The sequence below is a fragment of the Ornithodoros turicata genome, chromosome 3 (assembly GCF_037126465.1).
Source record: "Ornithodoros turicata isolate Travis chromosome 3, ASM3712646v1, whole genome shotgun sequence".
NCBI classification, from domain to species: domain Eukaryota; kingdom Metazoa; phylum Arthropoda; class Arachnida; order Ixodida; family Argasidae; genus Ornithodoros; species Ornithodoros turicata.
In genome coordinates, this window is record NC_088203.1 from 59,730,407 (window position 1) to 59,744,035 (window position 13,629).

General features: G+C 46.2%; 1 protein-coding gene across 3 annotated transcripts in view; it reads left to right on the forward strand.

Moving 5' to 3' along the window:
* The window catches only part of LOC135388513 (uncharacterized), a 148,676-nt gene that overhangs the window by 44,143 nt on the left and 90,904 nt on the right, over positions 1–13,629 (forward strand). For all 3 annotated transcript variants that reach the window (XM_064618094.1, XM_064618096.1, XM_064618095.1), the window contains exon 7: positions 5,148–5,349. In XM_064618094.1, the coding sequence (XP_064474164.1) occupies positions 5,148–5,349 (202 nt within the window). The remainder of the gene's footprint in view (positions 1–5,147; positions 5,350–13,629) is intronic.

The window sequence follows — 13,629 nt, forward strand, 5'->3', positions numbered from 1 at the left end:
CCAACCCTGAGGCGACTCGCGCGCCATCCATTGAAAACGCAAGCAACTAGCGGAGGTCGTGCCGGTTGTCGCGAGTACTGTGCGCGTTTCATCGTCTAATGTGCAGCGGTCGTGTCGTTTGTGTCTCCTGGAACAAAATAATGTAAACCAGACATCCGTATAAATCGTATTGGATGCGAGGTTTGATAGACAGCAGCGATAAAGCGAGCAGACGACATAGAGACGCGAAGAGATAGAGAAAGGACAACTGGTGGCGCAGATCACACGGACGTTTCTCACAGGCATGGAACTCGCAGGTTACCGCAGTTAACAGTTTAAATCGAACTTCTCAAGGGTTGCTGCTGTTCTTCAAAACTAATGGTAATTAGCAACCTGTCTCCAATGCGTTAGGTGGTGATGGTGGCGGTGGCGACAAAAACCGGCTTGCCGTGGTTGGCCGTTAGGTACGAGGGGTGTTCAAGTCAAACCGGGACTTTTCATGTTTCACAAAAGTAACATGAACCTACAGGCAAGAAATTAGTTTTATTTTTCAAAGTAATCTCCAGCTGCACTAATGCACTTGTCCCAGCGTTTCACGAGGGCTTGGATGCCAGCAGCGTAGGAATCCTTACCGGCGCATAGCAGCCATGATCGGACCGCATTCTTGACCTCGTCGTCGCAGCTGAAGTGGCGGCCCCAAGGAACGCCTTCAGTGGCCCGAAGAGATGGAAATCGCTGGGAGTGAGGTCTGGACTGTAAGGGGGATGTGGCAGCATCTCCTAGCCGAGTTCCTGTAAGGTGCCTGTCATGAGGTGCGCGGTATGCGGGCATGCATTGTCCTTTAGGAGGAGGATTCCTTTGGTGATGAGGCCCGGCTTTTCGAAACTGGAGGTGTTCATGAATGAGAGTGTTCCACGTTCGCACAGAAAGTTCCGTCTTTCGAGCCAGTTCGAGACATGTTATCCGTCGGTTCTTGAAGATCAGGCGCTCCACAAGTTTGATGTTCTCAGGAACTCTGACACTGGGCTGTGAGCCGTCCCGGCCGGGATCGTCTTGCACTGATGTACGGCCGTCTCGGAACCGTTTGCACCACTCAAACGCCTTACTGTGGCTAAGTGTATTGTGGCCATACTGAGCCTGAAGTCTTCTCTGAATTTCAGATGACTTTACGCTTTCCTTCGCGAGAAACTTCATGACAATCCGCCGTTCGATGTGCGCGGTCACCTCGTTGTCGGCCATCTTGTCCAGCACGTGTCTTCTGTTTTGCACAAACTTTGAACCACCACGTGGTGAACGCGGAGTCCTGTCGCGTGTGAAAATTGGCTCGCGCTAATTATTTTTGTACATTCAGGAGACACAAAGTACCGGTTTTACTTCAACACCCCTCGTAGTACTTGAGAACCACGTCATATCTGCGCCAATCCGGACAGACTCCTACTTAGTCCTCGGCGAACGTTGAGGGTCGCCACCTTTCAGTTTCAAGAAGTGTTCAAAATTAATTAGTACGAAAAGTATGAAGAACTGAGAAGTTGTGACGGTGCGTGTGATCACACAGCCAATTTCTACATCATGGTATCTTGAAACATGGTGGTTATATTTCAACTTACAGTTCCTTTAATGACGAATTTGGGCGGTCTTTCCGTGGCAACATTTTTTGCCAGATCCCGCCCATTCTCGCCAGTTTTGCCACATCTCGCATGTTCGCATGACGCCTTCCAAGCGCCAGGAATTTTCCAGCTAGCAAATTTTTCGCCCGGTCCCTCCGGCTCTTTTCCGGCCATGCAGCGGATTTTCCAACTGTATCCGGTGTCGTCACATATCCTCGCTGCGAGGGTGCTGGGGGCCCGCACGTCGAAGTTCACGTGGGTTAATAAACCGCTAGATTCCTGGCACTCATGTTCGGGTGCCGGGTTTCCATGAAATGACACCTGAAATCGCCATTAGTTTCTGATACAGATGAAAAATGACAACCTGATATCTGCGTGAGGGCTGTCTTTTGGTGTGAGAGCTGCAGCTTACCGGAGATACTGTATCCCTGTGCGCGGAATAGGAGTTTTAACGTCGTGAATCTTCTAATGTTGTTTAATGAGACCCGGTAACATGGTAAGCTTGCAGAAAAATATTACTTGCATGTAATGTGCGGCCCTGAAACAATATTAGCATTGGTGGCACATGCGTTAACAGTCTCGGCACTAGGAAAACTGGGGAATTACTCAGTTGGATGTAAAATATTCGGTACATTTCAGCCTTAAAAAACAAAAAAAAACTTTTTTGTGTGCGTGTTTTTTAATTGGGGATAAAAATTAAAATAGTGAAGATACTGTTACTGCACTGCAGCCTGTAACTTGTTTATTGACATGTAGGCTATATGAAGGGGAGTTACCCAATAAAAGTCCACCCGTGCCAGGGTGCCGTGCACCTACGATTACTCAATGCCAGCGGAACATTGCATTGTGTACATACAAGGTTCTGAAACACCTGAAGGACATTCAGTGTAGATTTCAAAGAGATGGAGCATCGCAATGCAAAACGTACGAATCATTTGGGAGGTTGAAAGAATGCTCCCCAGACGGCGACCTGTCGCCTTCACAGAGACGTCTCCGTGTTGTTATTTACCTGTCTTTCAGTACGCAGACAATATCTGTTTGTTGTCGCCCGCTAATTACGTCGGCACCAGCTCCCGTGGCATAGTGGTTAGGATGATCGCTTTCCACGCCGAGACTGGGAGGTGACCCGGGTTAGAATCCTGTCACCGGCTATGCTGTCTGAGGTTTTCCCTGGGTTTTCCAAAGACGTTCCAGACGAATGTCGGCACAGTTCCCCCTGAAGTCGGCCCAGGACGCATATTAACCCCCCTGTCCCCCACTCCTTCCTGCTGTCCTCTCTCCATCTGTCCACGTCTGTACGCCGCTCATTGCCACAGTTGCTTCGCGGTGTTAACACGGAATAAAGAAAAATTACGTCGGCAACTTCGTTTCTCACGTTGTTCATTCCGCGAGCAAAATGCGACGGTTCCACGAAAGCGAAATGGAAACAACAAACAACTTCTGAACAACCGCATTTCCACCTCTGCTCACATTTTTCCTGGAGTTGGCCATTCGCACAAGGAGACATGCATCTAACGTTCGACAGCGGATGAACTAGTTTACAAAAGTACCATGAACACTGCGGTCAAAGCGAAAGCGATGAATGACGATCCCGATCTTTCGCCGTTGCTAATTGAAGTACTTTGTAGGCTGAATGTGATGAAACTCGGGCGCCTCACAATATGCTGGTGCACAAAAACGCCATCTGTATTTTTTTATTTATTTACTTTTGCAATCTTTGAGTGGCTGAAACAAACGAAAAAGAACTTTTTTTTCTGAATATTTACGTTTTATTTTATTTTTTTCCCTGCCTTAACATTAGGGATGTGCCAACCGAATCCACGAATCCTATAGGCAGGGATTCGAGATTCGGGGATCCCAGTGCCCTAAACGGCGAATCGAATCTTTCGAATCCACCAACTTCGCGTGTTTGTTTCTTTTTCAAAACTGCGCCTCCGGAGTCCGCGAAAGCCTCACTGACCGACGGGTATTTTCTTGTTTCTTTGTTTACATTGCTCTGGACTGAAAGAGTTCAGGTGGGAACTGTTACATTACATGTTTAAAAGTAATATGGTTTTGCTTTCGATTATTGCTTAGTTTTATGGAAATAATTTCAGACTCGAGAATTTATGTATTTCTTGTAGTCGATGAACAATATGTTAAACAAACTACGTTTAAGAATTATATGGGTATATTTTCTCCCGCAACAGAACTATTATTTAATTTGTTTTTCCTTAAACAAATGTATCATAATCTGCTTTTTTTTTTTTTTTTTTTTTGCTTTTCAAACTTTTGTTAAAGAAAGCATTGGAAAGATTCGAGATTCCTAAGATTCGTGGATTCGCAGAACCTTCCTTGGATTTGCATTCGGATTCGGATTCAGAAAATTCTGGATTCGTCCCATCTCTACTTAATGTCTATAGTTGTTACCTCTTGTCCTTGCCCTTTGGTGAGCGCTTCGTAAGAGGTGATAATAGAGAGTTTTAGTGCATCGTGCCCTATCGACTTTGCGTACTGAAGGAATAGCGTTGATGGTTCTGCGCACATCCACAACTGAAAGAGAGCTTCGCGCAGTAAGAACCAACACCAACGCTATCCCTTCCGTACGCAAAGGCGATAGCGTACGATATACTAAAACTCGCTATTAGTGAGTTTTAGCGCATCGTCCGCTATCGCCTTTGCGTTCGTAAGGGATAGCGTTATTGGTTCTGCGCACGCACAAAAAAACTAGAACTTCGCGGATTCCGCAGAACCACCACGGTATCTCTTACGTACGGAAAGGCTATAGCGTACGATGCACTAAAACTCTCTATTATTATGAGCTTCCGGCAAAGCACCTTCCTAACGTTAGTTTTTGTGTACCATTCCTATGCAGCCTGTTCGCCCGGTAAGAAAATGCGACAATGGGTCCCTACACAGAACTTTCTTCTTGATACACAACATTTATTGGCCTCGAGGGCAGTGACACAAACATTACCCTTGCATCGCTTGGTATCGGAGTTTAGGCAGGGATCTAAGCCATCGCCCAGAGTCGCTCGTGTGCATAATGTTCGCAATAATCTTTGCAGATGGAGAGCTGTAATACCGATTTGTTCTGTTTCCTCTGTTATTTCCCATACTTATTTCCTCGCGTTACTTTTGAATTATTGAAATGTCTCTTTCGTGGTCTCCAAAGAAAACGCGATAGTGATATTTCCTTTTCTGTCGCACTCCGCCGCAATATCCCGGCGTACATTCTACGGCTATACCAGGCGCGTCATCGTCGCAACACACTTATTGTTTACTTCATACAATTTCGGGTTTAAAGCTAAAGCTCTCTTACCATCGAGGAATCATACAGAGGAAGACTGTGGATACAGAATGTCCAATAGACGATTACGTATGACTTGGCTATTTTCTAATTGAATTGTATCAGGAACTAATACTTAGTACAGATAATACATACACTAGCTCGCGTGCCGCGTCCCGATGGTATAGCCTTGGTGTTCCTCATGAATTCGAAGGTCGCCACTTGCAATGAAACTGGCACTCCTAGTTCACTGTTTGTCACCACGTATGACTCGTCTGTCGTTCTTTGCATAGGGGACAAATTGTGCAATCAAGCGACGGCCACCGAGACGTATCTCACTTGTGGAAAGCAGTTCCTGGACAGTGTTCCGGTTCACGTGCTCCATGCGCAGCCTCAGCAGGGAAGTGAGCTTTCAGAGCAAAGCAGAATGGCCGCCCCCTCAGGTGCAGGAGAAGTCAATATCAAACAAGAACACGAGGACATGGGCATCTGCATGTAGGTGCTCGGAGTATCTCTATTATTAGCAGTGTTTTACCTAACTGCGCTACTACTTGCAGACCTACTAGAGCACAGCTGCCGTATCTGCTACTTCATTCTATATTGTTGGCGAAAAAAGTATTTCTATTTCGGCTACAAATTCGGGCAGCGGGGTACTCATTCCCGTTACAGCTTGAAATGGAAAATGTGGAACATGCCGCGGAAAATAAAAGCGTGACACCGGAAAACAACTTATTTTTTCTTGAACTTTGTGGCCATTCAGCCCCCCCCCCCCCAGACATGTCTAAAAGCGATAAAACCCCAGTGCAGGGGACACGGACAGACAAAAAAAACAGACGAAGCACTGACTGACAAAAAGCCTACAGAAATGTCTTGCGGTGCTCCTCGATTTCGACTACTCTCACAAGCAATCAAAAATTTTTTAATTCTCTTAGTGTCTCAGGACCTTTTTTACGGGCGTCTTTTCAACGTACTTGTAAAATGTTTTGCGAAACGCATGGCGTTATGGGATAGGGATCAATCTGAATTCCGGGACTGTTTTTGGTTGCACAAGCAGATGTATTGTTACTGTATACGCGTTAATGATATACAGGGTGCCTGTTTTTATACAGATTTATCATAAAAAATATAAGGGCTATAGACATCCTGTTTTCGCTTCTATCATCTCTGAGCCGGTGGACGTTCTTGGCCATCTGTTGCTCAACCGTTGAATGACTAACTACATAAAAATCGTTCATTAACTTTTTAGTTATAAAAGCTACAAGGCCGTCCCAATGAGAACATCTGGTCCCTTCGGTCACCTTATACCGTTACCGTTTTCAGAACAAAAGTCCGTTCGATAGATAGAAACGTTCGATAGAAGTGAAAACAGGATGTTTATAGTTTTTATGAAAAATCTCTATAAAAATAGAAGACATCCTGCATTTCATTAGCTGTCTTTCACAGCAGGTAAACGGTATGTTCTGTCGTGCGGAGTAGGAACACAGAAGATACTGGAAACACAACAAAATGTCTCCATGGCCATTTCACCGGAAAAAGTGTTTCTTGCAGAGTTTTTCTTTTTAGTATGATGTGAAGCAACGTGGGTGAAGCAGTTCTGTGGAGGTTACTGAACTTTAGTTGGTATCGTAGAATGTGCTCTTACTGTTTCGCACGGGACATTTTGGCCTGCTTGTAGGCTTTGCCTTCGTTGACGATTGCTTTCAGTTCTATGGCATGAGGGATCGACATGTTTGTCTGCTTCTGTATACTCGACGCTTGTTATATTCTGCGTGAGAGAAATGGTAGTCTGGAGATGATGATCGATCACTCCTTGAGATTGAGGGAAGGCAGCGACGAACAAGAAGCAACAGGACGAGTTGCGTCTTGCGTTGCCTTCTGTCATGTCTTCTTCATGTCTCTTGGAATGTCAATATCTCCAGATTATCACCAGCTCGCTTGCATCCTACTTTTATGTTCAAATGGTAATGTGTTACGCACCCCCAGGTAGTAGAACACTCGTCAAAAAAGGATGCAGCCTATTTTTAAATCAACATGTTACGCAATATATTTAGCAGAGGTAGACACAAGGAAAATGATACCGGTGATAGTACGCTATAGTAGAGGAACGAGCTTGAGCTTGAGGACATTTTGAACACAGCTTTCGTAAAATCACATTATTCAAAAACAATCGCGTTGCTGAAGGTAATTGCACACAGTCACGTAGGCTGTTTTAGACCCATGGGCTTTGGGGTCCAAAAGAAATAACGAGTCGCCTTTGCGCATAATACATTTTGGGCGCTGGGCATGTGCATTGACGACCCTTCGATCATATATTTGTAGCCTCAAAGTGCATTGGTGCCCTATTCTGAATCTGCATAGAATGGAGAGTTTTAGGATACCGCTACCGGCAGCCCGGTAGCCTACCGCGTCTATACCGCAACCAATCAATAGATAAGATTCTGAGTCACGCTCGCTATCATTGGTTCCGGTAGGTACGGTATCTTGACGTGACGTTACCAACGATACATAGTAAAACTCGCGTATATATTTAGTAATAGTAGTTTACATAGTACTTAGTAATAGTAGTTTACATAGTAAAACTCGCGTATATATTTATATAGCGTAACGTGTTCCTGCGTTTTCAAGGGAAAAAGTATTCCCTTAAGTGGGCTGTTCCAACGGAAACCGGCGAGCGGTGTAGCTCGACCTTGAGATTTCGGTGAAAAAAGTTGTATGCATTCCCGTAGGGTTGTGTTTGTAGGATATGGGTTTTTTTTTTTTTTTTTGTTCCCTCAATGCTTTGTTTTCTTGAACATTGCTGGCGTCTCGAGCTTGGATCAAACATGAAACAGTGCTTGTTCGTTCCGCGGGTCCTTCTGACAGACACAGACGACATTTCATCGCTTTCTTTGCCTGGTGTTAGAGGGGAAGGGTCGATCTAGCTTACCGAAGGGAATACGAAAGGAAAACAAATCTAGTGACGTGGTGAGAGCTCAAGAACGGAGCGCGTTTTAGGCAAAGTTTATGATTAATTGTCGGCGAGTTAGCGTTCTCACAAGTGCCCGAGGTTGTTTATGCTCAAAGTACTGTATGGAGAATAGCTTTGAGTAGAAATATGAAGATGATCTGTGTTCATGGTTTAACTAGGCGATTCGAGAACATCAGCCATTCGTAAAAAATGTCACTTTTCAGATAGTGTTTTCACATAGCGAGGTCGTCTAGGAAGTGAAAGAAATCTTTCTGTTAAACGGCTTTTTCTTTTTTTCGTCACCATACTCTGCTGCAGCTCACTCGTTAGTTGAGGTCGTTTAGGGAGGAAAACGTGATGCTTTTGTGACCCTCTCCTTTTCCGGTTTGAAAATGTACATGTGTATTTGTTCTTACGCGAGGAAAAAAATTCGTGCCATACTCAGCTGCACCTCATTCGATAGATAACGTCGTCTAGGAAGTAAAAAAATGTGCCTTTGTGGAAGACACACTCTCCCATGAAATTTGGAGTCTACATGTGTAGATTTTTGCTTTTCTTAAGCGACAAAAAAATCATCAGCGCATTCAGATCCCGTCTGTAAGGTAACATTATTGCCCTTTAACGGAGCAATGAGGTGACATTTATCGTCACTTGAAATCCTGCCTCATCTGCCAAGCTGTCCACCAAGAGTCACAATCCAAAATATTTTCGCACTGAGATGCATTATAGCTGTGCAAATGAACGTACAAAAAAGCAGACAGAGAAAGCAGCCGCAGACGGCCGACACCATTCGCGCGTGACGTATTGGAGGTTCCGTGCCTTGTTAGTTTTGTTTTTTCTTCGCAGCTCACGCGCCCCTTATACACGTTTGAGCTGCGCCGCTGTACGTCAACGGTCACGTGAGGGGAGTAGCATACGTCACGACGTCCGCTTAGGAGGTTCGCGCTTCGAAGCTCCGTGGCTGCACGTCAGGTATTATGTTGAGAAGTCAAGCATGCAGAATTCAACACTTATTGAGCAATGCTCGAAAAATGTGTAGCGGCCAGCACTAGACCGGGCGCGAAGGTGCAATGTGTCAATGGTGTTCTCAATGTTGTGCAATGCCAATGTGCCAATGCTCGGTGACCAGGGGCGGATTTAAGGAGGGGACGGGGGCGACCGCTCCACCCCATACGGCTGTGTTCCCTATGTAAAAACCCTATCTCCTGGATGATGCTGTGCCGCAAAGCATGAAATTTCTTTAAGACCGCCTCCCGCCCCCCATGACAGACCCTTAAATTCGCCCCTGTCGGTGACGCTAGTTGGATGTTATCCTATATACTCTTTACTTTAGAGGTGAAACGCATATACATTTTTTACCTCTATTAGAAGTGAGTGTTTTGAGTGCACCCTCAGCATGACGCCTCCACCTGCCTGATGGTGGACGCTTCCGACGGCGCTGCAGGAGACACGCTCCACCAGAAACACAACAGCACCCTCAAGCCGACTGCTTCCTTCTCACACAAGCTGTCGCCATGTGAATCAGCCTATAGCACTTTCGGGAAGGAACTTCTAGCCACTTTCAAGTCCGTCAACACTTTCGATATTCCTCGAAGGCCGCAACTTCACGATTCAACGGACCATTGACCTCTCGCCACCGCATTCACGTCGGCTAGCGAAGTACTCTCCCCGCGAAATACGGCATCTGTCATTTCTGGCCGAGTTCACAACAGATGTGCTCTACGTGAAGGGCTAGCTTAACCAACCAGCTGACGCCCTCAGCTGTACTACCGCCCTACATCCAGACATCACCATCGATGCCGATATCAGAGCTCGTCTTCAACAGCAAGATGACGAGTTACGTGCCCTTCGGCATTGTCCTACCACCGCGCTGGTACTTGAGGATACTGTCCTTCCTGCATCGAGCACTTCGATCATCTGCGATGTCTCGATTGGCTCGCCTCGTCCTTTCTTCCCGGCTCCGCTCCGCCGCACGGTGTTTACCACTGACATTCTCTCTCACACGGTGTTCGCGCCACACAACGTTTCATCGCCACTCGCTATGTTTGGCCCTGAATGCGCCACGACATCCGACAGTGGACAAAAGCCTGCCTGCCAGCGAGTCAGTAAGCCGCCACACCCTAGCATCGCCGCCGCACGCTCGCGGAGATTCTACCTTAGTCCTAGTCACCGGTTCGAAAAAGTACATCTCGACATCATCGGTCCGCTACCACAATCCCGCGGCTACCGGTATATCACCACATGCATTGACCGGTATACTCGCTGGCCTGAAGCGGTGCTAATGGCTGACATCACTACAGACACCGTTTCGGAGTCCACCTTCCTGGCAACCTGCCCGTTTCGGAGTTCCAGCTCAAATCATCACCGACCGCGGACGCTAAAATTTCAGTCCTTGTTTTCCGGACCCCCCAAGATCCTGAGCCTCACTCGTTTCCGCACTACCGCGTATCATCCCATCGTTAACGGCATAGTTCAGAGATTACATCGCCATCTCAATTTTGCCGTCATGGCATATACCAAGGCCCCGCCCACTGGTTTGACCGTCTTCCGCTCATCCTCCTCGGAATCCGTTGTGTCATTAAAGCCGATTTGAACTGTTCCCCCGCCAACCATGCCTACAAGTCCAGCCTCCCCGTACACGGCCTGCTACTCTCGTCTTTCCTCGTGTACCCTTCGCCACGCCCCTCGGGAATTTCTCACCCAACCTCAAAGATACCCTCTCGCAGCTACGACCCCTTCCATCTCGTGGCGCCTCCACCCATCCCTCTTACATGCCAAAGGAGCTCCCCAATGCCACTCACATTTTTCGCCGTACGAACGCGCAACGGCGCGTTGCAGGACCCGCACGCCGGTCCCTTTCCCGTACTCCACAAAGAGCCCTCGGATTTCAAGGTCCTCCTTAACAACAAGGAAGAGTCCATCAGCTCAGACCGCCTGAAGCCCGCTTACCTGGAACAAGTTCCTCAAGTTGCTCCTGTTTTCCCGTACTCTCCACTACGTCCGCCTCTTCACATCACCTGGAGCATTTAACCTATCCTCCATCTGAGGAAGGGGGCAGCTGTAGCGGCCAGCACGGGACGGGGCGCGAAGATGTTTTGGCACGCAACCTCGTGCCACGCCACTTTCTCTTCGGCCCGATTAAAGTCAGTTCTTCGCGTGGCCTATGACCGCCTTCGCCTGACCGCCATGTTCGCTTTCCACAAATGTATTACTTACCGCAAGACGCTGCGTTATTATAGACAGTCAGAAAATACAATTGCTAACCTTTGATTCCACAATCATGACGTTGGCATAATTGCTACGTAGCACTTTTTGCCTCATCCTGTGGTAAATGCCAATATGACGCCTTTGGCAGTACGTTTTAAAAGATTGCCAGCTATGGGGCTAGCTTACACGGTCCCCTATTGAGTGCAGATATTCTGACACCTGCGGAGCCGTTTCTTTGGATGAAAGAAAGCTCGAAGAGTACATGCGTTGTGGCTCTCCGCCGAGGTCATATGGTTGTAAAAGAAATTACTGAACATGAAGCACAGTGAGGCATGCTCCCTCCAGGGCACCAGGGGGTACTATTACTTTGACCCCATGTCTTCTAACCAGGTATACGCAAAGGAAACGTCTATTTCCAGTGACGGAAAGACAAAGCGCGTACAGCCATATCGTTTTCCCTTTCTTTCTTTCTTTTCTTTTTTTTTTGCTTTCTGCCGTGGTAGAAAGGAGCGCGAGACCATAATGTATGTTTTCAAAAGACTTACGTCGCGTTCTGACGCGCTCTGAGCAAACATGCCGCCAGCATACGCAGGCAGACCGCTCGTCTACCCAACGTTACCCCCCCCCCCTTTGAGCAAGTAGTTATGATCAGCTGGCGCAGTATGATCCGGAGAAACATTGGAGGAAAGATTATGATAATGGTACCTCACAGGGCGGGACGCAATGAAATGCGCCGACGATTTTTCTCCCGCTTCAAGAAAAAATACACCAGCAGATTTTGAATATGCTATAGCAGGAAGTCTGTTCTTGAAATCATGAAATTGTGTGATCTTTTTTTAACTTCTCAGATGACTTTAGAAATATGAAAACAATCAGGTACGACGACGAAGCTGATGCGAAGCAGCAAGTGTGAGCACTCTGTGAAGGAGTGCCTCAAAGAACTGGTTAGGAGGTAGCTCGCGAGCAGAACCTTCAAGAGCATTCCAATCGTCAACACATCTTGTAAAAAAGCTAAAGTTAACGCAATCAACTCTCTAGGAAAATTGGAAGGATATTCAACACACATGCGCACTGCGCAAGGTGAGATAATGATCAGTCGAAATTCTTACGTTCTGATTTACAATAGCGTGAAATGTCCTTATACGAATCGCACGGAATCAAGTCTCGATTGGAAGCCCCGTGAGCGCAGCACTGGGTGAGAACATGGGATAATACCTAGATAAGATAAAGCGCACGGCCTTCTTCTGAACATATTCCAGTTTTACAATGTCAGATCTACGATAGGGTCCCCACACTTCACATTCGTATTCTAGAACGGGACGAATAATTGTCTTATATGCAAGCAGTTTAGTTTCATTGTTTGCGGACTTGAGTGATCTTCTCAGATGTCCAAGTTTCTTCATTGCCTGAGAACAAACAACATCTATGTACTCGGACCAAGGAATCTTAGCATTCAATGTAACCCCTAAATATTTGTAGCAGTTTACTCTGCTTATCAGTGCCCCGTCGATTTTGTACTCGTATAACAATGGCGACCTGCGGCAAGTGAAACTCATAGTTGCTCATTTACTGAAATTAATGGACATGCCCCATTGATCACACCACCTTACAATTTTATTAAGAGATTCTTGAAAAAGGATCTGATCGCTGCAAGAATTAACCGTTGCATAAACGACGCAGTCATCAGCGTATAATCTCATCTTTGCTGGTACCCCCTTTACAATATCGTTGACGAATAAAGAGAAAAGCAGTGGCCCCTGAACGGATCCTTGGAAGTACTCCAGAAAGAACAAGCGTTTCATTAGACATACAACCATTGTACAAGACATTTTGCGTGCGGCCAAACAGGTAATCTTCAATCTACGCAGCGCTAACATCGTTGTTAATCAAGCGTCTTAATTCATACATTAGCTTAAGGTGACAGACTCGATCGAACGCTTTACGAACATCTATAAACACAACATCAGTTTGACTATTAGCATTAATTCCAGAAGGTAAGCTATGAACAAATTCGATGAGCTGAGTGACTGCGGAGTAACCTCTACGAAAACCATGGAGACTGAGAGAAGAGTGCGATTCAAGAAAGCTAGTAATATGGTTGCACAGTATGTGCAAGTACAATCAGTCAACGATATCGGACGGTAATTTGTAAATAGTTGGTTACACCACTCTTAAAACAGGGATAACAGAAGCCTTCTTCCAAATGTTAGGTACTTGGTACCAAATGTTAGTACAAAGGGACTTTGTAAATATCATGTGTAAATATTTAGAAACCCATTCAGCATATCTCACTAAGAATGTATTCAGAATTGTGTCGGGGCCACTACTTTTCTTACAATCTACTTTCAATAACTGATTGCAAATGCCAGAAGCCTAGAAAGTAATGTATGCTAATCTCAGGGATCGTCGACTCCTCTAAGAAGTGAGGTTCATTCGCAAAACCATTCCCTCGGTTAAAAACGAGATATTCGACGAGATAAACGAGATAAAAAAGAGATATTCATTACCAGCGGCATGGCCGAGTGGGCTAAGGCGTCAGCTCGTTGGTGGTAACCAAGGTAGTGCTGAAGACTGGGAGGTGGGGGGTTCGAATCCTACCGCCGGCTGTGCTGTCTGAGGTT